Below are 26,046 nucleotides of genomic sequence, written 5' to 3' on the forward strand. Positions count from 1 at the left end.
ACACACACACACACACACACACACACACGCACACACACACACACACACACGCACACACACACACACACACGCACACACACACACACAGCGAGTCTCCCAGCTCTGTCTCGGTATTTACTGGCCTGTGCGCCTGTCATCGCCGGACCTGACACTCAACAGCTGCCGAAGGGGGTCCGCTCGTATCACTTGCTCGCTCGCTCGCCTCAAGATCTATGGCAGCGTGTGCGTGTGTGGGGGGGTTAAAGGGGGTGGGGGTGATGGGATGGGGGGTGATGGGGAGAGGGATGGGGTTTGTGAGGTGGTAGGGGTGAGGGGATGTGGGAGGGTAGGGAGGGATGGGGGGAAGAGGGGAGAGGGATGGGGTGAGGGGGAAAGGGATGGAGGGGAGAGAGGGAGGGGGGGATGGGATGGGTGAAAGGGAAAGGGGAGGTGAGAGGTGAGGAGGGAAGGGTGGGTTGGGGGTGATGGGGGAAGAGGTGGGAGGCGAGGAAGGGGTAGAGGGGTGAGAGGGTGGGGGGAGAGGAGTTGTGTGTAGGTGGGAGTTTGTGCGTACGTGAGTGTTTGTGTGGGGCTGTGTGGAGGTGGGAGTAGGTAAGGGGTTTGTGGGGGTTGTGTGTGAGTGTGGATGAGGGGGCATGTATGAGGGGTGAAGGGTTTACGTGGATGGATATTAAGATACGGTGGAATTACGCCTTCATGTATGCATATAGGTCGTGTATGTGTACATGTCTGTTCACACGCACATAGCCACATACATCTTCCACCCCCCACCCCCTCCTCCTCTCCTCCTTTCCCCCTCCCCCTTCCCCACCCCAGTTCACTCCCCCTCCCTTCCTCCCCTCCCCCACCTCTCCTCCCCCCTTCCTCCCCTCCCCCACCTCTCCCACCTCCCACACCCCCAATTCCTCCCCTCCCTCCCACCACCCCCACCTCTCCCCCCTCCCTTCCTCCCCTCCCCCTTCCCCCCCTAAAGGCCTCCTAAGTGATCGGGGGGTTTCTAAGGTCAAACCCCCTCACGTCGGGTCACGGGTTCGCGTCGGGGCCGATGACGCAGGGGCTCCTTCGGGGTCTTTGTTATGGGGCTTGACGCGTCGGGAGACCTCGGGGGGGAGGGGAGGGGGTGGGGGGAAGGGGGGGCATGGGGCGTGGGGCAGGGCAGCGTATAAGGATGGAAAGGGGGAGAAGGAGGGGGAAGGGGGTATAAGGTAAAGGTGGAGGAGGGTAAGGTATAGTGAACGTGGGGGGGGGTTTAAGGTATAAGGATGGGGGGAGGGAGAGGGGGAAGGGGAAGACGGTATGGGGGAGGAAGGAAGGGGAGATGGGGGATGGGGAAGAAGGTGGGGGTTGAGGTGTAATGAGGGTGGGGATAAGGTATAAGGAAGAGATACCTCCAGTTAAGGGGGGGAGGTGGTATGATGAAGGGGGGAGGGTAAGAACGTATAAGGAAGGGGGGTTAAGGTATATAGAAAGGGGAAAAGGTATAGGGAGTGAGAGATTAAGGTAAAGGAAGGGATTAAGGTATAAGAAATGGGGAAAAGTACAAGGAGGGATTGACTAAGGTATAAGGTAGAGGTATTAAGGTGTAATGAAGTAGAGAGGAGTTGGTAAGTTACTAACTAAAACCGGGAAGTAGATAGTATAAGGTGAAAGTGAATAAAAAAATATTAAACTGGATAGAAATCGGGCAATATGTGAAGAAGAGGAATAATATACAAGAAGGATAGGGAAGTATAAGGAAGTGGGCAATATATGAAGAGGAATAATATACAAGAAGGATAGGGAAGTATAAGGAGGTATAAGTGCACGAGGTACAAGGAGAAGAAAGCATGGGCAGAGAGAGGTCACACTAAACCTGTGGGGGTCATGAGGTACCCTGACCCATGCTGGCGGGGGTACACATGAATCACGGTGCATTCACATGGGTTGCCTGTACCGCCACGTACCTCATGCGGGGTCGCAAAATGATGCATTTGTTAAATAAGATGTGCACTCCGGTTTATGCCACGCACTCGGATCTGTGTCATGCACTCCGGTTTATGCCACGCACTCGGATCTGTGTCATGCACTCCGGTTTATGCCACGCACTCGGATCTGTGTCATGCACTCCGGTTTATGCCACGCACTCGGATCTGTACCAGGCACTCGAGCTAATAAACGATGCTTATGCATGGTGGTGGAACTTGTTTAAAACGCGTCTGTGTGAAAGAAATAAAGAGATGAAAGAGAGAAAATTTATAGACCAGTGATATATAGAGCAAGAACTAGAATTAGAAAATGATGGAAAATGGAGAGAGAGAGGGACAAGGAGAGAAGGAGGCCAGGGAAGAGGGAAGGGGGAGGAAGAGTGAGAGTGAGAGTGAGAGAAAAGAGAGAGAGAGAGAGAGAGAGAGAGAGAGAGAGAGAGAGAGAAGAGAAGGAGAAGAGAAGAGAAGAGAAGAGAAGAGAAGAGAAGAAGAGAAGAAGAAGAAGAAGAGAGAAGAAGAAGAGAGAGAGAGAAAGAGAGAGAAAGAGAAAGAGAAAGAGAAAGAGAAAAGAGAGAAAGAGAAAAGAGAGAAAGAGAGAGAAAGACAAAAAGAGAAAGAAAAAGATACAGACAGACTGAAGATCGACAGAGACAGAAAAAGAAACCAAAGATAAAAGACAGAGAAACCTTAAAACAAAACAAAACAAAACAAAAAAACAAGAAAAACTACAAATAAAAATAACAACAATAAAAAACTCCAAAGTACTCACCATCCAGAAAGGAGGGGAGGTCAGCGGAAGTAAGGGTAGACGAGGGGACGAGGTGAGGCTCACTCAGCCTCGTCGCCGCCAGCCCACTCATTCCGAGGTAGTCCCCGCCCACTGCTAAACCTGCAACGGAGAGAGGGAGAGAGAGAGAGAGTTAATAAATGAAGTATGCAGAGCACGGCGGCGCGGAGGAAGGGGTTAGAATGATAAACGGGTAAAGGATATAACTTAAGGGAAGTTCGGCTGGTTTGTATTTATGTGTTGATCAAGTTGCGTTTAAAGTTGCAGGGAGAATGCGTTTGTTTCTCACGTTGACACTTGTGGGGGTGTGGGTGGGGGTAGTAGGGGGAGAGGGTGTGGGTGGTTTATTACTTGTTCATAGTACGAAAGTCGTTGGTAAGTGTCGACTTATAAGCACAAAATGGATTAACATGCAACGAAATTCAAAAAAAAAGAAAAAAAAGAAAAAGAAAAAAAAAATCTGCCTCTGTAAAAGAAAGAAAAAAAAGAAAAGAAAAAAGAAAAAAAAAGCGAATGTCTAAACCAGCCTCAACATCTGCAACAGATTCAATATGTTGAGAGTGGCTAAATCCTCAACACCGAACATTAACGTCACGAATAATTGCAACACCTGCAACGTGGACCGGGCAACAGATGATGTGATAAGCCTGTAACACACTAAAAACCGCTAGCGACAACACATCAGCCTCGTGAACATTAACTTGTAACACGCAAGTACAAGTCGTGACAGGGGTGCCAAAGCCGTTACATGGAGGGGGCCATTTGTGTCATAACCGGCGCTAAATTTGCCACTCTGCTTCCACTCCTCCTCCTCTTTCTTCCCCTTCTCCTTCCCTTTCATAATCTTCCTTCTTAGAGCCACATCGCGACTATCAGCGGAAAATGGAATCTTACATCACTATATATTTCATCACACATATATTTCTAAATAAAAAAAGTATTCATCATTAAGGTCCAGAACCCACAGGTAATTCACTATAAATCGTCGCTATCGCAAGGTGAGGATCTTACGAACACTATTAAGAAATCAACCGAAAATCTTTCGCCAATGCATACGGATACACATAAATAGATCGCAGCAGAGATAAAGCAGATAGGCAAAGAGACGAAGAGATAAAGAGGAATTAAAAAAAGAAGAGATGGAAACACACATACACACAGATACGTAAAGAGGCAGACGGATAAAGGGGAATAAAAGGAGAGACGAGAATAAACACACTCACACATCCATAAACCTGACCAGACGGACAAATATAGCGCAACTCACACTCCTCCTTATCACTCCTTGCGAAGGCATCTTGAGGACTCCTTGCTACCAGCGGCGCAGACATCGTTCCCACAACTTCGCTGACACAGAATCAATTAACAACTCTTCTTCTCTCTCCACATATTATCTTCTCTCGTCTTCTCCTCTCCTCTCTCTCGTACTCTCTTTTTTTCTAAATCCTTTACATGCACCTTTTTTTAATGAAACTGATTCTCTCTTCTTCCATTTTCACGGCATTCCACACGTAAACAAACCCCTTCTCGGATCGCCTCTTTTTCCTTTCTCTTTTCACCGTCTCGCCTCACTCTTCCTCACAACCCTTTCCCCCCACACACAATCCTTTTCTTTCCCTTCTCTTCCTCTCCTCCTCCTCCTCCTTCGCAATCGCATCCCAGAGCGCGGGCCAGGTCAGAAATGGGGTCAAGCCGAGGGAAGATCAGGCGAGGTCGCGTGGGTCGCCTTCGAAGGTGTTTCGACTCGCGGCTTCGGAGAGGAACCGAGGACTAGCCGTCGCGTCCCCCGATGGCTGTTGACAATCACGCCACAGTAGCCAATGGGCGAAGGGAGGGTAGGAGGGGGTGGAAAGGGGGGTCCTGAAGGGAATGGGGGGGGGGAAGGGGAGGGGTAGGGGGATGGATAGGGGCGAGGAGGAGGAGGAGGACGGGATCGGAGGATAGTTCGGGTTGCTTCGGTCGGTAATCCAAAGCCGCTTCGGCCCCGGGGAAACAATTCGATACTAATGAGGGCGCTCGAGAGACGCCGGATCGTGTTCTGGCCGAGCTTCCTCCTCCGGGCGGCGCTCCGGCCCGGGGGGAGGGGGAGGGGGTGGAGGGGATGGAAAGGTGGATAAGTGATCCTACTGTCCTGCGTGTCCTAACCCCTTGGGGAAGAGGGAGGAGAGGGAAGAAGGAGGGGGCCGAGGGGGCCGAGGGATGGGGAAGTGGGAGGAGAGGGGAGAGGGAAGGAGGAGGAGGTTGGGGAAGGGGAAGAGGGAGGAGAGGGAGAGGGAAGAGGAGGAGGGCTTGAGGAAGGGGAAGAGGGAGGAGGGGGGCTGGGGAAGGGAAAAGGGAGGAGGGAGGAGGGGGGGCTGGGGAAGGGAAAGAGGGAGGAGAGGGAGGAGGGGGCTGGGGGGAAGGGGAAGAGAGAGCGAGGGAAGGATGGAGTGATCCTCAGCCGATGACGGTGGGGGGTCCCCACTTGAATCGCGAGGCCCCGGAACACACAGGGAGATACAGGCATCGTGGTGCGGATATAGCGAGCTACAGTGTCACCGAGGTCCAGTGATAGCGGGATTCAGTGTCACAGCGGCGGCGGCGGTCGCGATACCACGCCGCAACGAGCTAAGGAAGGCTAAAGACGCGATCGCCACCAAAGGAAATCCTAGCTTAGTTAAGTCCCTTATGAAGTCCCGCGTTATCCGGCCCCCGTCCCTCGCCCGGCCCGCTGCACGCCGGCAATTTGCTCCCGTGATATCACAGCCCTCGACGTTTATGGTAATGAAGTGTCTCTGCGATTCACACGACGTTTTATTTAATATCGGTCCAGGGAGGAGCCGCGCGGAGGTCATTTAAGAGGACTTCGGTTAAGGGAGCGCTTAAGGGCCGACGTAAGGGTTCAGGTCTCCCTAAGTGTTGTGAAATGTCCACCCTCCCCCCTCCCTCCCCCTCACGCCCCCTACCCAAGGCACGCGATCTGCCAGGCCGTATGCATGAGCGATCGAACGCGATATAAAATATCCGATTTAATGCGAGAGAGAGAGAGAGAGAGCGAGAGGGAGAAAGAGAGAGAGAGAGAGAGAGAGAGTGACGAAAATTAAGTCATTTGCACACAGGTCATTTATACACCGCAATACAAATACGTCCTCATCACTGGCCCCGTCTCACCCGACCTCCTCGCTCCCACAAGGCTTCGCTCGCTCGCCGCTCCGCTTCGCTCAGCCGCGCCGCCGCAGCCCCTCGGCCTGGCGCGGGCGGACAGGGCTGGACAGGGCGCTGCGCTGCGGAGTGGGCGTAACCCCGTAAATAAGTCTGGGCGAGGCGTAGCCGCCGCCTCAGCCAAGAAATCACCTCCTACTGAATCGTAATGGTTTAATATGCCGCTAACCGCTCCTCCGCGCTCGCTGCGCCGCCGCCTCTGCTGCGCCGCGCCGCTGCTGCGCCGCGCCGCTGCTGCTGTTGCAACGCCACTGCTGCTGCTGCTACTACAACTGCTACTACTTCCACTACTTCTACTCGTATTATCACTACTACTTCTATTACTACTACAACTACTAATACCGCCACTGCTGCTACTCTTGCTACTACAACTACTACTGCTACCACTACTACTACAGCAACAACAACTACAATCACCACTACTACTACTACTACTACTGCTACCACCACAGCTATTACTATGACCTTCCTCTACCCACTTTCTCTGACCTCTGCCACCCCGAGAGGTCATTTCCACCTGATACCCACACAGCCACATCGCATTACCTAATCATGGTGTAAACATCTATGATATCCACTAATATATATATATTGGCCATCGTCCACGTACATTAGTAATTACACTAACATTCGTAGCACAATTCGGGTGAATGTAATGTCTAGATCTAATCATAGATATGGACAATTGGTGATCCACTCGAAGAACAAATCTTGTACAAATACTCCAGTTGAAACAAGAAAATCCAATTCCACTAAATGTATAATCCACTTGCAAAAAATGTTTCCACTTAGAACAAGAAAAGACTTCCACTTTCTGTGTGATTCATGTGAAAAATCCACCGCCCAGTGCAATCCACTTAAATCCCCTTCCACCCTTATATGATCCAACTAAAACACGAAAATCCACCTAAAAGTCCCTTCCCATCCCTAATCTCAACCACATAAAACTAATCTATAATCAACCCACTTAAAACCCGACCCCCTTCCCCTCCTACCCCTTAAAGAACCCACTTTAAACGCGACTCCCCCCTCTTACCCCTTAAAGACCCCACTTTAAACACCTAAAATCCCCTACCCCTTAAAGAACCCACTTAAAACCCGACCCCCCTGCCCTCCTACCCCTTAAAGAACCCACTTAAAACACGACCCCCTCCTCCTCCTCTTACCCCTTAAAGACCCCACTTTGAACGCCTAAAATCCCCCCTCCACCCCCTCCCACCCCCTTGCACCACCCCCTCAAAAGTGGTTCTCCCACGCCCACGCGCCGGTAAACTGGCAAACCACTTCATTACCTCGTCGACGCCCGCAACACCGGAAGTCGACCCGCCACCGCAAGACTATAACGTTACCATGACAACACCGATACCCCCTTTTGCTACCAAGTCTAGCGAGGGATTAGCATACCGCAAGATCGCGGTTATGGGGTATCGTGTGTGGGAACCGTTGCCGTGTTGTTGTTTTTTTTCTTCTATGTTGTGGTTTGATTGGTTTGTTGTTGTTGTTTGCTAATCGATTTTTGATGGTTTTATGTAATAGAATTTTTAAAATGTGTTATTTCTCTTCGTTGGAGTGATTTGCAGATGTTGATTGTTATAACGTTTGCAATTTCGTCAATGCGGCTTAATAAACAGTCGCCTTATTTTACTCCGCAATGCTTCGAAATCTCACATTCCAGCTTCTACCGGTGAACTGCATCCCAAATTCCACATTCCAACACAGCATTCCACAAACCATGCTCCACATTCCACCACAGTGTTACCACAACCCCCCCCCCTCCACATCCCCTCAGTGTTACCATAATACACACTCCACATTCCACCACAGTGTTACCACAACCCCCCCCACATCCCCTCAGTGTTACCACAACCCATACTCCACATTCCACCACAGTATTACCACAACCCCCTCTCCACATCTCAGTGTTACCACAACCCCCCTCCACATCCCCTCAGTGTTACCACAACCCATACTCCACATTCCACCACAGTGTTACCAGAACCCCCACCCTCTCCACATCCCCTCAGTGTTACCACAACCCACAACCCAAATTCCACCGCAATGCTATCACAACCTACAACCCACAACCTACATTACAGCATAAAGAAAAAAAATATAAAAGTAAAAAAAATATATAATAAAAATAAGTACCATAGTATTTGCCATCAACCATTTCCCCTTTCTCCCTCCCCCCTCATTGCCCTACCCTCCCCCCCTCATTGCAGCACGGAGATCTTGCAACAGCGACCACCCCAACCCCCGCCCCCCCCCTCCTTCCAGCACAGCAGCGCCGATACCTCGATCACAACAACGTTTCGAGCCATAAATCACTTAGTTTGTCAGGTAACAAGGCGGGGATTCACAACAAAGCCGGGGAGGGCGAGTGTGTGCGTACGTAGGTGTGTGTGTGTGTGTGTGTGTGTGTGTGTGTGTGTGTGTGTGTGTGTGTGTGTGTGTGTGTGTGTGTGTGTGTGTGTGTGTGTGTCTCCCTTTAGTCCCAATTCCTTCGCCCTTCTCCTCTTCCTCTTCTCGTTCCTCCGGCCCCCTTCTCCCCCACCTCTTCTCTCCCCCCCAAGTCCCCAAGCCCCCTTTTCTCTCCCCTTCCTCCCCCTCCCTTCTCCCCCACCCCCTCCCCCGCCCATCATAAAAAGAGGGACCCTGAGAGGCTGGTGTGATCAGAGCCGATCCCATAGTTAATAAAAAGTGGATCTCTCTCTGGTGACACCTTCCTCGTCCTGACCACTTGTGACGTCATCATCAGTATCTTTACGTCATCATCAGTGTTCTTACGTCATCATCCGTATATTTACGTCATCGTCAGTGTTGTTGCGTCATCATTAGTATTTTTACGTCATAATCAGCATCTTTACATCATCATCAGTATCTTTACGTCATCAGTGTTCTTACGTCATCATCAGCGTTGTTGCGTCATTATCAGTATCTTTACGTCATCATCAGTATATTTACGTCATCATCAGTGTTCTTACGTCATCATCAGTGTATAATATGCTTTGGGGAGAAGAGGGGAAGGGAAAAGGGAAAAAATAATTGATATCAGCATAAGAAGGAGGAACTTACGTAAAATAATAATAATAATAATAAACACATATAACAAAAAAACAGACATAGACATCATCTTAAAACCTAACAAACCTCAGAAAAAAAATGACTTGACGACGTCGAAAACTCGCATTCCTTTCCCCCCCAACACATCGCCTCTCGACGCCCACACGATTGTAGTATGGGCGGGAGAAACTCTATAAACCACTCCATAAATACCCACACACGTGCACCTGCTGCTCATCAGCACCTAATAAACACCTACGACCACTTGTCTCTGCTACACACACGCCCACGCCCGTAGTCCACCGCTCGGACGCCCGTAAGTGTGTGTGTGTGTGTGTGTGTCGGCGTATGTGTATGTGTGTGTGGACTCTGAAATCCCTTTTTCTGTCTCTGTTTCTGTCTGTTTCTGTCTGTCTGTCTGTCTGTCTCTCTGTCTGTCTGTCTGTCTGTCTGTCTGTCTCTCTCTCTCTCTCTGTCTCTCTGTCTCTCTCTCTCTCTTTCTCTCTCTCTCTCTCTCTCTCTCTCTCTCTCTCTCTCTCTCTCTCTCTCTCTCTCGCTCGCTCCTTCTTGTGATTTTTTTATTTTATGTTTTTGCCTGGTTCTGTTTCTGTTTGTCAATTGCTCTCTCTTGTTTGTCTGTCTGTCTGTCTATCTGTCAGTCAGTCTGTCAGTCTCTTTACGACTCCTTTTCCTTCTTTGTCTGTCTGTCTCTTATCCTTTATGCGAACGTTTAAGGACCAAATCTGCATTATCCACAACACCCAACATTTCCTAATATTCAGCACAGCCTCATCAATATACAAGGTTACACCCCTACCCCCCCTAACACACCATAGCCCCCTCTTCTCCCCTCTTTTGCCTCTATCCCTGTCCTTCCTCAATTTTTAACCCCTTTTCTATTCCCTTTTCCCTTCCTTTTCCTTTTCCCTCTCTTCTACTACGCTTTCCCTCCTCACTCCCCCCTCCACTCCTCCTGCAACTCCCCGAATCCAACTCCCTCCCTCCCCATCCCCCGATCCCCAATACCCCCCACCCCCTACGTAGACTCAATACTGCTCTTCAACAAGTGTCAGTTTAGCACCTACGATCTAAACACATTCTCTCTCTATCTCTTTCTATCTCTCTCTCTCTCTCTCTCCATACAATAGGTGCTGAGTCATGCCGCTTCCTCCCCCTCCTCCCTCCTCCCTTTCCTTCCCTTCCTCCCCACCCACCCCTTCACTTCCCGTCACTCTCGTTTACCTCTCCCTTTTCCCCTCTTCTCCCTATCCCTCACTCTACCCTCTCCTCTTAAATTTCTTCTTTTCCCCTTCTTTCCACCTCTTCCCCGCCCTTCTTCCTATCCATTCTCCCTCCCATTCCCACCTTCCCTTCACCCTCCCCCTCCCCTCATCCCTTAACCCCCACCCCCTCCCCCTCATCCCTTAACCCCCACCCCCTCCCCTCATCCCTTTACCCCCACCCCCTCCCCTCATCCCCTTCACCCCCACCCCCTCCCCTCATCCCTTCAGCCCCACCCCTCCCCTCATCCCTTCACCCCCACCTCCTCCCCTTCCCTTCACCCCCACCCCCCCTCTCCCGCCTCCCCCAATCAAATTCCGGCAAACCGCTGACACGTCGAAGAATCCACCAATCACAACATCGCGCATTGCGGGATCGGTGCGCTGATTGGCGGAACAATCCAGCCTCGGTGACAGCTCAGGTATTATCATGAAGTATTGTGGTTCGCCGGACACCATCTTCACCTAACCACCTACCGCCCCCCTCCCCCTCACTTCCCCTTCTCCTCCTCTTCTCTTTCTCCCCCTCCTTCCCCTTCTCCTCCTCTTCTCTTTCTCCCCCTCCCTTCTCTTTCCCCCTCTCCTTCTCTCTCTCCCCTCCCTTCTCTTTCTTCCCCTCCCCTTCTCTCTCTCCCCCTCCCTTCTCTTTCCCCCCTCTCCTTCTCTCTCCCCCTCCTTCTCTTTCTCCTCCCCTTCTCTCTCTCCCCTCCCCTTCTCTCTCCCCTTCCCTTCTCTTTCCCCCTCCCCTTCTCTTTCCCCCCTCCCCTTCTCTCTTTCCCCCTCCCTTTCTCTTTCCCCCTCCCCTTCTCTCTCTCCCCCTCCCCTTCTCCCTCTCCCCCTCCCCTTCTCTTTCCCCCCTCCCCTTCTCTCTCTGCCTACCCCTATTCCCCCGGCCCCGTAGAGTCAATTCTGGAGGGTGGGGGAGAAGAGGGGGTAAGGGTAGGTAAAGGGGAGGAGAGAGGAGAGAAGTGAAAAGGGGAGAGGGAGAGAAGCGAAGAGGGGAGGGAGGGAGGGAGGGAGAGAGAGAGAGAGGAGAGAAGAAGGGAGGGAGGGAGAGGGAGCGGTGTGAAGAGAGGAGAGAAGTGAAGAAGGGAGTGAGGGAGAGGGAGAGAAGTGAAGAGGGGAGAGAAGGACAAAAGTAAAGAGCGAAGAGAGGGAGAGCGAAGAGCGAAGAGGAGAAAGCGAAGAAGAAGACCACTCCCCCCCCCCCAGAACGAGTCGATCCCCGGGACCTTATCGCCCTATCAGCTGATCGCCTTCCCCCGCGGGTCATTAAGCACAGCATCGCGTAATTAGTCATTATCAAGCAGCAGCCTCGGTCGTCGCGAGTCACCCAACACGCCTGGCTCAGCTGATGGCTCATTTGCAGTCGATCGCCCACTATCACGGGGAATAAATCTCCTCCCACTCCTCTTCTCCCTTCTTCTTTCTTGCTCTTCTTCTCCCTTCTTCTTTCTTGCTCTTCTTCTCCCTTCTTCTTTCTTCTTGCTCTTCTTCTCCCTTCTTCTTTCTTGCTCTTCTGTCTCCTTTTGTTCTTACTTCTTTCTCTTGTTTCTTCTTCCTTTTTTGCTCTTCTTTCTCCTCTTATTCCTCTTTCTTCTTTTATTTTTCCTTCTTTCTCTTCTTCTCCCTTCTTCCTTTTTGCTCTTCTTTCTCCTCTTATTCCTCTTTCTTCTTTTATTTTTCTTTCTTTCTCCTCCCCTCCCTTATATCTTCTTGCTTTTCTTTCTCCTCTTATTCTTACCTCTCCTTTTATTTTTCCTTCTTTCTGCTTCTCTCCCTTCTATCTTCTTGCTCCTCTTTCTCCTCTTATTCTTCTTTCTACTCTTATTCCTCCTTCTCCTTTTATTCTTCCTTCTTCTTGTCTCCTCATTTCTTCCCTTTCTCGTGCTCTATTTTTTTTCTTATTTTCATCTTCTCCTCCTAACCTTCCGTCTCCTACTCCTCCTTCCCCTCTTCCACTCCTCCTCCTCCTCCTTCTCCTACTTCCCCTTCCCCTTTTCCACTCCTTTTCCCTCCTCCCACTCCTCCTTCCCTCTTCCCTTTTTTCTCCTCCTTCTCCTCCTCCTCCTCCTCCTCCTTCCCCTCTTCCACTCCTTTCTCCTCCTCCTCCTTCTTCTACTTCTTCTTCTTCTTCCCTCTTCCACTCCTTTCTCCTCCTCCTCTTCCTTCTCCTCTTCCACTCCTTTCTTCTCCTCCTCTCCTCTTCCACTCCTTTCTCCTCCTCCTCCTCCTCCTCCCTCCTCCTCCTCCTCCTCCCTCCTCCTCCCTCCTCCTCCTCCCTTCTCCTCCTCCCCCTCCCTCTTCCACGTCTTTCTCTTCCTCCTCTCCTCTTCCACTTCTTTCTGCTCCTCTTCCTCCTCCTCCTTCTTCCCCTCTTCCACTCCTTTCTCCTCCTCCCCTTCGTAAATTCAGAGATCTAATAAGGATGACGATTAAAATAACGACACCCTGCTACCTGTCATTAGTCATGACCCCCTCCCCCCCACCTTACCTTGACCTCCCCACCCCTCCCTCTCCCCCTTCCCCTTGCCTTGACCTCCTCACCCCCTCCCCCGCCCCCTCCCCCTCCCTTCTCGGCGTTGAGTCGCGGTGAGATAATAATGTTGGGGGCGAAGGATGGGGGGGGGGAGGAGGAGGAAGGAGTGGGGGGAAGGAGTGGGGGGAAGGGAAGGAGGAAGGAGTGGGGGGGAGGAGGAGGAAATGGGGGGGGAGGGAAGGAGGAGGAAGAGGGGAGGGAAGGAGGAAGGAGAGGAGGAAGGGGAAGGGGAAGGGAAGGGGTGTGTGTGTGTGTGTGTGTGTGTGTGTGTGTGTGTGTGTGTGTGTGTGTGTGTGTGTGTGTGTGTGTGTGTGTGTGTGTGTGTGTGTGTGTGTTCGTTTGCGTGTGTGTCAGTACATACATGCGTTCGTATGTGCGTACGTGTGATGATCGAGTGTTCGCGTTCAGTCACTGCCGCGAATTTCTGCCCTGTCACCTCCCCCCCCTCCCCCCCGCCCCATCGTCGAGTCGGGCGCCATAAACCTTTGCTTTTGACTCGAAATATATTCTTGTTTGCGCTTGCTCGTCATCGCCGCCAACCCCCCCCCCCCCTCCCGCCGCCGCCCGTGCTTGCGCTTGCCTTTGGTCATGCACCGCTGCCTGAGGTTCGTCTCCCGGCGGTGAGATAATAAAATGCTTGTGTGGATCATTTGGCGTGAAAGCGGGGCGCGCCGGCGGTTAGGATGATGCAACTTAATGCAACTTAATGCGGCTTAGATATCAATTAGTTTCTAGGTGTCTACTTTATCGTTCTTCGTTTTTTTTCTGTATCTTTCTTTCTTTCTCCCTATCTCTCTCTCTCTCTGTGTGTGTGTGTGTCTCTCTGTCTGTCTGTCTGTCTGTCTCTCTCTCTCCCTCTCCCTCTCCCTCTCCCTCTCCCTCTCCCCCTCCCTCCCCCACCCCCTCTCCCCCACCCCCACCTCCACCCCACCCCACCCCACCCCCACCCCTTCCCCCTCCCCCTCTCCATCTCTCTCTCTCTCTCTCTCATATTTTTAATGTCTTTATTAAATATGTCTTAAGCGCAGCGGGGTAATTATTCATGTTCTTTACGCCGACACGATTGAGTAAATAAAAAAATGAAAAATATACCGCCCGTGATTGCGAGGACCTGACTCAACATGTTGTAAAGGAGAAGGCCGATGTGCAACACGAAGACAAAAGAAATATAGACAGCGCACGGAAGACAAAAGAAATGAAGAGAGGAAAAATAGGCGAACGGAAGACAAAAGAAATAAAGAGAGGAAAAATAGGCGAACGGAAGACAAAAGAAATAAAGAGAGAGAAAAAAAAGCGAGACAAAGATCAGTATTCTTTTTAGAAATTTCAATAGATAGTTTGATAAATAAATAAATGAAAAAATATATAAGAACTTTCATCTAATTTTCTCCCTTATCTTGCCATTTTCCTTCTCCTTTTCCTTCTCTCTTCTCCCCCTAGCTTTCTTCCTTTCTCTCCTTCCTCCCATCATCCTTCTTCCCTTCCTTCCTTCTCCCTCCCCTTACTTTGCCATTTTCCTTCTCTTTTTCCTTCTCCCTTTCTCTCCTTCCTCCCACCTCCTTCTTCCCTTCCTTCCTTCTCCCTTATCTTACCATTTTCCTTCTCCCTTTCTCTCCTTTCTCCCACCTCCCTCTTCCCTTCCTTCCTTCTCCCTTCCCGTACTTTGCCATTTTCCTTCTCCTCTTCCTTCTCCCTTCTCCCCCCCCCACCATCTCCTCCTCGAGTGACATCTCTTCTAACTAACTCTCTCTTCAGCCGAGTACCTGCTCAGGTAATGAGAACGGCCATTGTGGTCTGGTCGGGGCATTTATCGTGCTCGGCTCGCTCTGACGGCTACACACACACCCTCGCCCCCCACACCCCACACCCCTACTGCATCCCCCTACTCCCCCTCTCTCTGCCCCTTCCACCTTGTTCTTCTCTCTCTCTATCTATCTTTCTTTTTTTCTTTATCTCTATCAGCTTATTCTTCTCTCTCTATCTTTCTTTCTCTCTTTCTTTTTCTTTCTCTCTCTCTCTCTTTCACCTTCTCCTTTCACTATCACCCTCTTCTTCTTCTCTCTTTCCCTACTACCTTTTCCTTCCTCTCTCTCTCCCTACCACCTTCTCTTCCCTCGTCCCCTTCACCCTCTCCCTCCCTCTCTTATACCCTCCATTCCCTCCACTGCTCCACCCCCTACACACTCGCATCCTTACCTCCCTCCTTCGCCCTTACCTGCAGACTTCTTGTTCCTCCCTCTCTCCCTCCTTCCCTCCACTCTATCACCCCCTTTCCCCCACACTCTCATCCCTCCTTCCCCCTTCACCTGCAGACTCTTTGTCCTCCCTCCCTCCTTCCCTCCACTCTCTCACCCCCTTTCCCCCACACTCTCCTCCCTCCTTCTCCCTCACCTGCAGACTCTCTGTTCTCTCTCCCTCCCTCCCTCCCTCCCTCCACTCTACTCCCTCCCTCCCTCCTTCCCTCCACTCCACTCCACTCCACTCAACTCCACTCCACTCCACTCCCTACCTCCCTCCCTCCCTCCCTCCACTCCACTCCCTCAACACCCACTCCTTTACCCCCCCACCCCCAGGTACAAGCGCCGTACATAGAGTACCTGTTATCAGATGGAGCTGTTACCCTCAGCCGTGTGAGATATAAACTCCCTGTGGCCGCGGGTGTAATAGAATATGTTGCAGGGGGAAAGAAAGGTGTCTGGGTGTTGGCGTGGGAGGGGATGGTGTTGTGGGAGGGGGGGAGGTTGAATGGGGGAGGGTTGTGGGAATGTTTGGTTGTGGTGGGGGGTAAGGTAGGGGAGGGAGGGTAATGCGTACAAAGGAACACACACAAACATGGGCACAGACACACACACACACACGCACGCACACACACACACACACACACACACACAGGTACACACACACACGCACGCACACACACACACACACACACACACACACACACACACACACACACACACACACACACACACACACACACACACACGCACGCACACACACACACACAACCCTATCAGACAGACACACATCACTCACGCAGCCAGATCTCCACAGCTGTCCCCTCTCATCTGACCTTTTCACTGATGCTTCTAACGTCCCCTCTTAACGTTATAAAGGTGTGCGAGGGAGGCAGTTAAAGAAGGAGAGAGGAAAGAAAGAAAAATAAAGAGGTGAAATATATGGTGTGTATAATTATCTTTCTTTCTTATTTGTTCACTCTTTCTCTCCCTCTCATGTTTCATTCTTCCTCTGTCTGTCTGTAACTCTCTCTTTATCTATCTACATCTCTCTATCTCTCTCTCTATTTCTCTCCCTCCCTCTCTCTCTCTCACCTTCCCCCTCCCCCTCCCCCCTCCCTCATGACGTCAGCATTATCGCGTTATTAACCCCCCCCCATAAAGGGAAGAACATGTGCCCAATTAAACCCTATCTACACGGGTGCATCGGTCGCCATCGGTCGCCATCGCCACCACACTATCGACATCGCACCATCGCACCATCACCTCGCACCATCGCCCGACAGATCGCGGTCCTCGATCGACACGTAAAGACGCAAGCAATTAACATTCCGACGACGATAAGAGACGAGTCGTAGACAACCCCATGATCTCCTCTCTCTCTCTCTCTCTCTCCTCTCCCTTCCTTGCCCTATTTTTCTCCCTTCATTCTTCCCTATCTCCCTTTCATTCTCCTCTTTTCTCCTTCATATTCTTCCTCCTTCCCTATCCTTCTTCATTCTTCCACCTCCCCTATCCCCATTTACTCTCCCTCCTCTCCTATCCCATTCACTCCCCCTCCTCCCCTATCCCCCTTCACTCTCTTCCACCCCTTCACACTCTCCCTTCCCCTTTCTCATCACCCTCCTAATCCAGAGGCTGTTCCCCCTCTTTCTTCCCTGCTCCCCTCCCCCTCCCCTACTCCCCCCTTCAACGTTACCCCCCTACCTCCTTCCCCTCTTTCTTAGAAGCTTAGTGTGCCCTCCCCTCCTCCCCCCTCCTAGCCTCCCCCCCCCAATGGCCATCAAACAAACAGCGGCGACGGACTGCTAATTCCCCCTTCCCTACCTCCTCCCCCTCCCCCCTGGTGGTTCGCAGTGCCATCCTAAGCCCCTCCGAGCCTTAGAAAAACCTCGGGTGCCATGCGTGCCATCGAGGCCTGACCGCTGCCCTCTACGCGCTAAACACCCTCTCTTTACTGGCTCGAGGAAGGCAGGGGAGGGCGTGGGAGGGGAGGGGAGGGGGGCAAGGGGAGGGCAGGGATGAGGAGGAGAGGGGGGGGGCAGGGATGGGAGGCCAAGGGGAGGGGGTAGGAGGGCAGGGAGAGGGGGGGATGGGGAGAGGTGAGGGAGGGGGAGAGAGAGGAGAGAGGGAGAGAGAGAAGAGAGGAGAGAGAGGGAGAGAGAGAGAGAGAGAGAGAGAGAGAGAGAGAGAGAGAGAGAGAGAGAGAGAGAGAGAGAGAGAGAGAGAGAGAGAGAGAGAGAGAGAGAAAGAGAGAGAGAAAAGGAAAAAAAAAGAAAATTTTTTTTTTCGTGTTAGAAACACCACAGCTATTGCAGGGTCGCCAGCGCTGGCAACACCGCTACAAGCTATGGTATTCCTCGCTGGCCAACCGAGCATCGCGCCGGTGTCAGCGGAGATTTACCGGTGCCACCACTGTCCCTCCGTGGCACCCTCCGTGGCACCCTCCGTGGCCCCGTTCTCTGACGCTCGATTCCCGCGACAAGCGAACAGGCAGCGATAACGTCCCCGGCAAAGCCCCTCGGAGGAAGAGCGAAGCCCCGACGCGCCGAGGGACCAGCGCCGACGGAGCCCTTGGCGGCACTGGCGGCGAAGGGGGCGGAGGCAGCCTTCTGGCCGCGCTGCCCGGGCATTTCGCAGCTACTTTGGCGACGCAGCGGGAGGGCATCAACACCTCGTGGGTAAACTAGGGAGCAGTAGTGCCACGTCGCAGGCAGAGGGACGGCAGGCGGAGGAGAACAGTGCCACATTAGCTACCCTGGGCGTGGCATCAGCCGCATTGCTCGCATAGTGCCAGAAAGCTGACACCGGCAGGGCGGGCGAGAGGCGGTGTCTCACGCCTCACCCGGGTAAATCTGTCCTCATGCTTTATTGACGAGGCGCCCACCACCCCGCGCCCGCGCCCCGCCACCGGCCAAGGGCACCGATGAAGGGTATCGCCGAAGGCCACGATCGAATGGGGCGACGAAGGGCACCGCCGGAGGCCAGCCCGACGCCGCCGCACCGAGTCGACGGCGGGCGGCGGGCGGCGTGGTGTGCCGCGGCGACGTCAGCGTGGCGAGATAGCGGCGGCGGCGGCAGAGGGGGAGCCTCGGCGCGGTGCGGTACAGTGTCATGTCACTGCCTTTATCTGATCTCTTCTCCCCTCCTTCGCCTCTGCTGCCCCCCCCCCCCTTTCTCGTCCACCTACCTGTCCCCCTCCCCTCTCGCCTTCCTCCCTCCCGCTTCCTCTTCCTACCCACTCCCTACCCCCCTTGCTCCTCCTACCCACCCCCTCCCCCCTCGCTCCTCCCCCTCACTCCTTCCCCCCTCCTTCCTTCTACCTACTCCCTCCCCCCTTGCTCCTCCTACTCACTCCTTCCCCCCTCCTTCCTTCTACCTACTCCCTCCCCCTTCCTCCACCTCCCTACCCCCCTCCCCCTCCCTAGTAGCAGACCCACGAAGATGCAAAAAAGTGCAATAAAATAAAGGGAGAAACAGATGGAAGGGAGAAAAAGGGAAACAGGAGAAGATCGAGAAAGGCAAGAGGAAGGGGTGGAAGGTGAGAAGAATTGAAGAAGCAAAAAAGGTAAAGATGGAGAGTAGATGAGAAGGAAAAGGTAGAGGTGGAGAAGGAGAATGAATCAAAGGGTAAAGAGAGAGAGGAAAAGAAGGGGAAAAAGATGGAGAGAGAGAGAGAGAGAGAGACAAAGAGAGATAGACAGACAGGGAGAGAGAGAAAGAGAGAGAGAGAGAGAGAGAGAGAGAGAGAGAGAGAGGAGAGTAGACAGTAAAATGATAGAGAGGGGGAAAAAAGGCATTAAAGATAGAAACTGAGGAGGGGGAGAAAAGGGGAAATGAAGCAAGAGAGAGAGACACAAGAGAGAGGAAGAGGGAGGCAATCTCTTTTATGGGCGCCGATGCAAGAGGTTGGGGAAGGGGGGGGGGAGAGGGGAGGGGGGGATCCGCAAGAACGTCAGACAACGTCAGCGCTTGAACCCCCCCTCCCCTCCCCCTACCCTCACCCTCCCCCTGGCACCGTATGTCACCGTCGGGCTCCGTCAGGCGTCGTTTGAGGTGACGACGACGGCGGGGAGCGGCGGGCGGTGCCAAGGAGGAGGGAGAGGGAGAGGGAGAGGGAGAGGGAGAGGGAGAGGGAAGGATTGAGGGAGAGGGAGAGGAAGGATTGAGGGAGGGAGAGAGGAGAGAGAGGGAGAGGGAGAGACGGAGGGAAGGAGGGAGGAAGAGAGGGAAGGACGGAGGGAGGGAGAGGAGGAAGGAGGGAGGGAGAGGGGGAAGGATTGAGGAGGAGAGAGGGAGAGGGAGAGGGAGAGGATGGAGGGAAGGAGGGAGAGATAGAGGGAGAGGGAGAGGGATTGAGGGAGAGATGGAGGGTAGGAGGGAGGGAGAGGGAGAGACGGAGGAAGGGAGGGAGGGAGAGGGGGAAGGATTGAGGGAGAGAGAGGAAGAGGGAGTGAGAGGAAGGAAGGAGAAGGAGAGAGAGAGAGAGAGAGAGAGAGAGAGAGAGAGAGAGAGAGAGAGAGAGAGAGAGAGAGAGAGAGAGAGAGAGAGAGAGAGAGAGAGAAATAAACGAAGATCCCATCAAACACACTCACACACTTATGATCTAAAAATACCTCAGGTTGATTCAAACTAATCAGCTGTTCACCTGACCTAATAAAAAAAAAAAAAAAAAAAAAAATCTGGTGACATCTTGCACCTCCGCGTACTCAAGAGCCGCGAAAATGCGAAAGCAATTTTTCTTTCCTTCTCTCTGTTTTTCTTTCTTTCTTCCTTCCTCGAGAACTGTCTGCGATGAAAAAGGAGATTCTGCCGAGACAAATGGACGAACGAAATGCAGGTTTTGCCAAGAGCCGGGGGAGGAGGGGGGGGGGGGGGTTGTTAATGTGACCGCCGTTCCCATCACGCACACGCACACGCACACGCACACACACACACACACACACACACACACACACACACACACACACACACACACACACACACACACACACACACACACACACACACACACACACACCATAATAACAATACAATATAAAAAAAAACTCAAACCAAAAAAGAAAAAAAGAAAACGAAACTAAATTCTTGAAAAAAAAATCCACAAACGACCAAAAGGCAGAACGAAACAAGAACCTAATAACGTTCATACCTAAAAAAAAAGACGAAACGAACGAAAAATAGCGTTCAATCCTGCCGCCTCCCATTCACAGCGTCACGATCACCGAAAGGCAGATCCACAACATCGTAAAACAACATGAATGAACGATCAACATAGACAGTTACGCTTGTACAGCACGCATATACCTGCTCGGCCTTATTGAACGCGCATGGTGAGAGAGAGAGGGATTGGGAGGGGGGGTGAAGGAGAGAGGGAGAGGAGAAGAAATAGAAGGATTGGGGAAAGGAGAGAGAGAGAGAGAGAGAGAGAGAGAGAGAGAGAGAGAGAGAGAGAGAGAGAGAGAAGAGAAGAGAAGAGAAGAGAAGAGAAGAGAAGAGAGGAGAGGATAAGAGAAGAGAAGAGAAGAGAAGAGAAGAGAAGAGAAGAGAAGAGAAGAGAAGAGAGAAGAGAAGAAGAAGAGAGAGAACGAGAGAGAAGAGAAGAGAAGAGAGGAGAGGAAAGAAAGAAGAAAGAGAAGAGAAGAAGAAAAAGAAATAAAATGATACAAGAAGAGAAGAAGACAGCAGAGAAGAAAAAGAGAAAAAAGACGACAAAGTGAAACAATTAGATAATGGAAAGATAAGAAAAACAGAAAAGACGAAACAAGAAGACAAAGGAAAGAGATGAAAACAGAAAAGAAAAGAGAGGAAAGAAGAGGACAGGAAAGAAGAAAGAGAAGACAACGGAAAGAGATGAAAACAGAAAAAAGAAAAGAGAGGAAAGAAGAGGAAAAATAAAAGAAGAAAGAGAAGGGAGCGACCAATCCAAAGGGTCATCTGGTTTTCATTTCCGTCTTAAAGAAGAAATTTGGCGTTTGGCCAAAATCTTCGCGAAATTGTCTCTCCAAGTCCGCGACGCTTTGACGAATCGGAAAATTGGGGCGTAAATATAGTCTGTTTCAGTCTATATTTTCTGTTTTTTTCTCCTTTTTCTTTTTCTTTTTTGTTTTCGTGTTTTCTTTTTTTTTATCTCTCTTTCTTTCTATTCTCGTTTTTTTTTTGTCTTTTTCTTTTCTCTTTGTTTTCTCATTTTCTTGTTTTCTTTCATTTTATCTTCGTTTTTTTCTCTTCTTTTCTCTTTGTTTTCGTATTTTCTTTTTTCTGTCTCTTTCATTTTATTTTTTTCGTTTTCCTTTCTCGTTTTTTCATATATTCTTTATTTCTCTCTCTCTTTCATTCTATTTCCGTTTTTTCCCTCTTCTTTTCTCATTTTTATCGTATTTCCATTTTTCTAAACAGAATAACATTTCCCCTTCCCCTCTTTCTCCTCTCTTTCTCCCCTTTTCCCGTATATGGCACTGAGGTTTTCCCAGAGCGTGCTGAGGTTCCCCTTCGAACCCCAGGGTGCCAGACCATAGAGGGCGTCGCTGTGGCTCTCTCTCTCTCTCTCTCTCTCTCTCTCTCTCTCTCTCTCTCTCTCTCTCTCTCTCCCTCTCCTTCCCTCCCTCTCCCTCTCTCTCTCCTTCCCTCCCTCTCTCTCTCTCTCTCCTTCCCTTCTCTCTCTCTCTCTCTCCTTCCCTCCTCTCCCTCTCCCTCTCCCCCTCCCTCTCCCCCTCCCTCTCCCTCTCCCTCTCCCTCTCCCTCTCCCTCTCCTTCTTCCCTCCCTCCCTCTACCTCTACCTCTTCCCTCCCTCCCTCCCTCCCTCTCCCTCCCTCCCTCCCCAGGGTGCCAGACCATAGAGGGCGTCGCTGTGGCTTCCCAGGGTGCCAGAGCAGGGCCGTGGGATTTCTCTCTTCCTCTGGATGTCAGTGCCGGACAGATGGACACCATTCCTCATTCAGAGAGTGAGAATGAGAGAGAGGGAGGCAGGGAGGGAGGGAGGGAGGGAGGGGAGGGGAGGGGAGGGGAGGGGAGAGGGAGGGAGGAGGGAGAGAAGAGAGGGTGGGAGGGAGAGGGAGGGAGGAGGAGGGAGGGAGAAGAGAGAGAGAGACAGAGAGAGAGAGAGAGAGAGAGAGAGAGTGAGAGAGAGAGGAGGAGAGAAAGGGAAAGAGAGAAAGAGAGAGAGAGAGAGAGAGAGAGAGAGAGAGAGAGAGAGAGAGAGAGAGAGAGAGAGAGAGAGAGAGAGAGAGAGAGAGAGAGAGAGAGAAAAGAGAGAGAGAGAGAGAGAGAAAGAGAGAGAGAAAGAGAGAGAGAGAGAGAGAGAGAGAGGGAGAGAGAGAGAGAGAGAGGAGAGAGAGAGAGAGAGAGAGAGAGAGAGAGAGAGAGAGAGAGAGAGAGAGAGAGAGAGAGAGAGAGAGAGAGAGAGAGAGAGAGAGCTTTTGACGCCGTCGCGGTGAAATTAATACGGCGAGCGAAACAAAACAAAAGAAAAACGACCCATTAATTCCACGCATCGCTGAGAGATGGCGCGCAGGTCGTCCAACAGGAATGACAACAACAATATTTTTGCTGTTTTTTATGTATCTCGAGTTATTGTATTTCTTCTTCATTTCTTACTCCGTTTCATAAGTCTCTAATTATCATGACTCACTCTATCTCTATCTGTCTCTCTCCCTCTATCTGTCTATCTACCTATTTATCTATCTATCTATCGGCCTGTCTGTCTGTCTCCCTTTCCCCTTTTACGTCTCTTTCTCCCTCCCCTCAAGTTTTTTTCTCCTATTCTTGTTCCTTCCCTCCTCCTCTCCCTCTTTCTCTCTCACGGACCCTCCTCTCCTCTCTCTCTCTTTCCCTCCTATTCCTCGTTTCCCCCTTTTTTCCTCTTCTCCCATACAGCATCACCCTATCCCATCCCCTTTTTTCACCTTCAACATCCACCCTATCCCTTACCCTCCCATTTTTTTCACCCTCCACCCCTTCTCCAACCCCTCTTTCTCTCCCATCACCCTCAGCACAATCCCCTACCCCCCTTCTTTCACCCTCAGCATCCACTCTATCCCCTACCCTCCCCTTTTTTTCACCCTCCACTCTTTCTCCATCATCCCCTACTTTCACCCTCAACATCCATCCCTATCCCCACTTTTTTTTCCCTCCACCCCTTCTCCATCCCCACCCCCTTTTCACCCTCAACATCCACCCCACCCCCACTTTTTTCCCTCCACCCCTTCTCCACCCCCCCCCCCTTTTCTACCCTCAACATGCACCCTATCCCCCCCCTTTTTTCACCCTCCACCCCCCAGCCCCTTTCACTATAGCCTCAACATCCACCCCACCCCCCCCTTTTTTCACCCTCCACCCCTTCTCCACCGCCCCCTTTTTCACCCTCAACATCCTCCGAAACCCCCACCCCCCCCCCCTTTTTTCACCCTCCACCCCTTCCTCCACCCCCACCCCCCCTTCTCTCCCACAGGGTTATGGCTCGCCGTGGGAAAGTTGCGGCTAATGAGAGCGAACTAACCGTTAAAGTGCCAGAAATGACCCAGAGGGCTTGACGAGGTGCGACCACAAACGGCTGCCAACACCTCCGTTGTCATGGCGACCGCAACACGACACTTTCTCCCCTCGCCCTCCCCTCCCTTCCCCTCATTCGCCTCTCCTTCCCTGCTTTCCTTCCTATGCCTTCTCTTTTTCTTCTGCTTGATTTTTTTTCTCTCTATTTATCCCTTATTCTTATTCCTTTCTTTTTGTCTCTCTTCTCCTCTCTCCCTTCTCTCCCTTTCCTTTATTTCTCCTCTTCTTTCCCATGTTTTCTTTTTTTTTTTTTTACTCTTCCTGTCGTCTTTTTTCTGTTTCCCAGCTTCGTATTTCGCCATTTTATCATTTCTTTTGGTGTTGCTTCTCATTATTACGTTATTTTGCTTCAGCGAATGGATAAATTATCATAATTATGAATCATTATTATTATTATTATTTCTATTAATATTAGCATTACTATCATCATCATTATCAATAATACTATTATTATCAATATTATCGTTATTTATCATTAATATAATCATTATTACTACTACAATCATTATCATCATAATTATCATTAATACTATTACCATTATCATCATTATCACACTTATTGTCAATGTCATTATCTTTATCATTATCAATATCACCATCATTATCATTATCCTCATCATTATCACCACCATGCTCATTCTTGACATCACTATAATCCTCATCGTTATTATTCACAACAGTTTAATGTTGTGAATAATAGTTTAATGTTATATCATTATAATCCTCATCGTTATTATCCACAACAGTTTAATGTCTTCATCTTTCTCTTCTACGTAAATTCCGAAACAGGAGTCGACACATCCCGTAAACTGACACGGTTTCGCCCGGGTGTCAAAGCACAGATAAACTAAATCAAATTCCCCAAAAATGTGGAGGAAATGTTTTACAAAACTGAAATTTTTTCCCCTTTTTTTCCCTTTTTTGTCGTGACACCAAAGTCGAGAGTTTAATGGTTTAAAAAAGGGTGAGGAAATGTGGATTGATGAATAAATATGTGGGTTATTTTTGTGTTTAATTATCTTGAGAAGAGGAGAAGAGAATAAGAAAAGAAAGAGGAAGGAAAACGGAAAAGGGAAGTGACAAATTCTCTCTCTCTCTCTCGCCTCTTCCCTTCCTTTCTCCTCCCTCATCCCTCCTCTTTACTTCTCCTTTCTCCTCCTAACAACCTCCTGTCCTTCCCTTTCTCCTATCATTCCCTCCCATTCGCCCTCCCTTCCCTGACTATCCGTCAACCATTACTCCTTCCCTCATATTTCTCTTCTCTTCCCTAATTCTCTCTTCGCTCCTCATCCTTTCTCCTCCCCTTCACCCCTTCCCCCTATCCTTTCCCCTCCCCTTTCACCCCTTCCCCCTATCCTTTCCTCTCCCCTTCACCCTCCCGCACTCTCACTCCTCCCTATTCACCCCTTCCCTCCATACTTTCCACCTCCCCTTCACCCCTCACTCCTCCAACCCTCACTCCTCCCCTTCCACCCCTTCTCAACACCCTTTACCCCTCATCCTTCCACCTCCCCTCCCTCCTCCCCTTCACCCCCTCCCCCCGCTCGCCCTTCCGCCCTAAGGACCTGCTTAGTGTCTCAGCCAGTGACCCTCGCCGGCGCTGACAGTCGTGGCCACACCGGGTCACCACGGAGCGTAATAGGCCCTGGGGGTGTCACGCCCGAGGAGGCCAAGTGACCGCAGATTGTACAACAGCGTCGAGTGTGGGAGGGAGGGAGGGTAGGATGGTAGGAGGGTTGGAGGGAGGGAGGGAGGGAGGGTTGGAGGGAGGGAGGGTAGGAGGGAGGGAGGGAGGGAGGGAGTGTTCTTGAAGAGGAAGAAAGTTTATGTGTGTGTGTTTTAGAGAGAGGGAGAGAGAGAGCACAGGAGAGGAGATGAGAAGAGGAGAGGAGAGAAGAGAAGAGAATACGACAGAGAGAGAGAAGAGAAGCGAAGCAAAGAGAAGAGGGAGAGAGAGAATCGAAGCGAAGAGAATCGAAGCGAAGAGAAGAGAAGAGAAGAAAAGAGTAGAGAGAGAACCAAGAGGCCAAGTTCCGAGAAAAAGAACAGATTTCGCGGGATTTGTTATTCTACGCCGATAAGGGAGAGTGGGCGGGGCGACCCTCTAGATACGCAGGGGACGTGGGCGTGAGGGCTTCCGTGTCCAAGAGCGTGGGCGTGGTGCCGTACTGATACCACAGGGCGTAGGTTTAGCGTATCCGGGTGGGGGCGGGAGGGAGGGAGGGAGGGAGGGAGAAAAGGGAGAAAGAGAGACAGACAGGGAAAGAGGAAGAGAACGCAAAAGAGATAGAGAACGAGAAAGAGAAAGTCAGAGAGAGAGAGAGAGAGAGAGAGAGAGAGAGAGAGAGAGAGAGAGAGAGAAAGAAAGAGAGAGAGAGAGAGAGAGAGAGAGAGAGAGAGAGAGAAAGAGAGAAATAGAGCTAA

General features: G+C 51.1%; 1 protein-coding gene across 7 annotated transcripts in view; it reads right to left on the reverse strand.

The window, feature by feature from the left end:
* ci (cubitus interruptus) overlaps positions 1-26,046 on the reverse strand; it is a 404,515-nt gene that overhangs the window by 49,092 nt on the left and 329,377 nt on the right. For all 7 annotated transcript variants that reach the window (XM_070124718.1, XM_070124719.1, XM_070124720.1 and 4 more), the window contains one exon: positions 2,734-2,853. In XM_070124718.1, the coding sequence (XP_069980819.1) occupies positions 2,734-2,853 (120 nt within the window). The remainder of the gene's footprint in view (positions 1-2,733; positions 2,854-26,046) is intronic.

The sequence above is a fragment of the Penaeus vannamei genome, chromosome 8 (genome assembly GCF_042767895.1).
Source record: "Penaeus vannamei isolate JL-2024 chromosome 8, ASM4276789v1, whole genome shotgun sequence".
Taxonomy (NCBI): domain Eukaryota; kingdom Metazoa; phylum Arthropoda; class Malacostraca; order Decapoda; family Penaeidae; genus Penaeus; species Penaeus vannamei.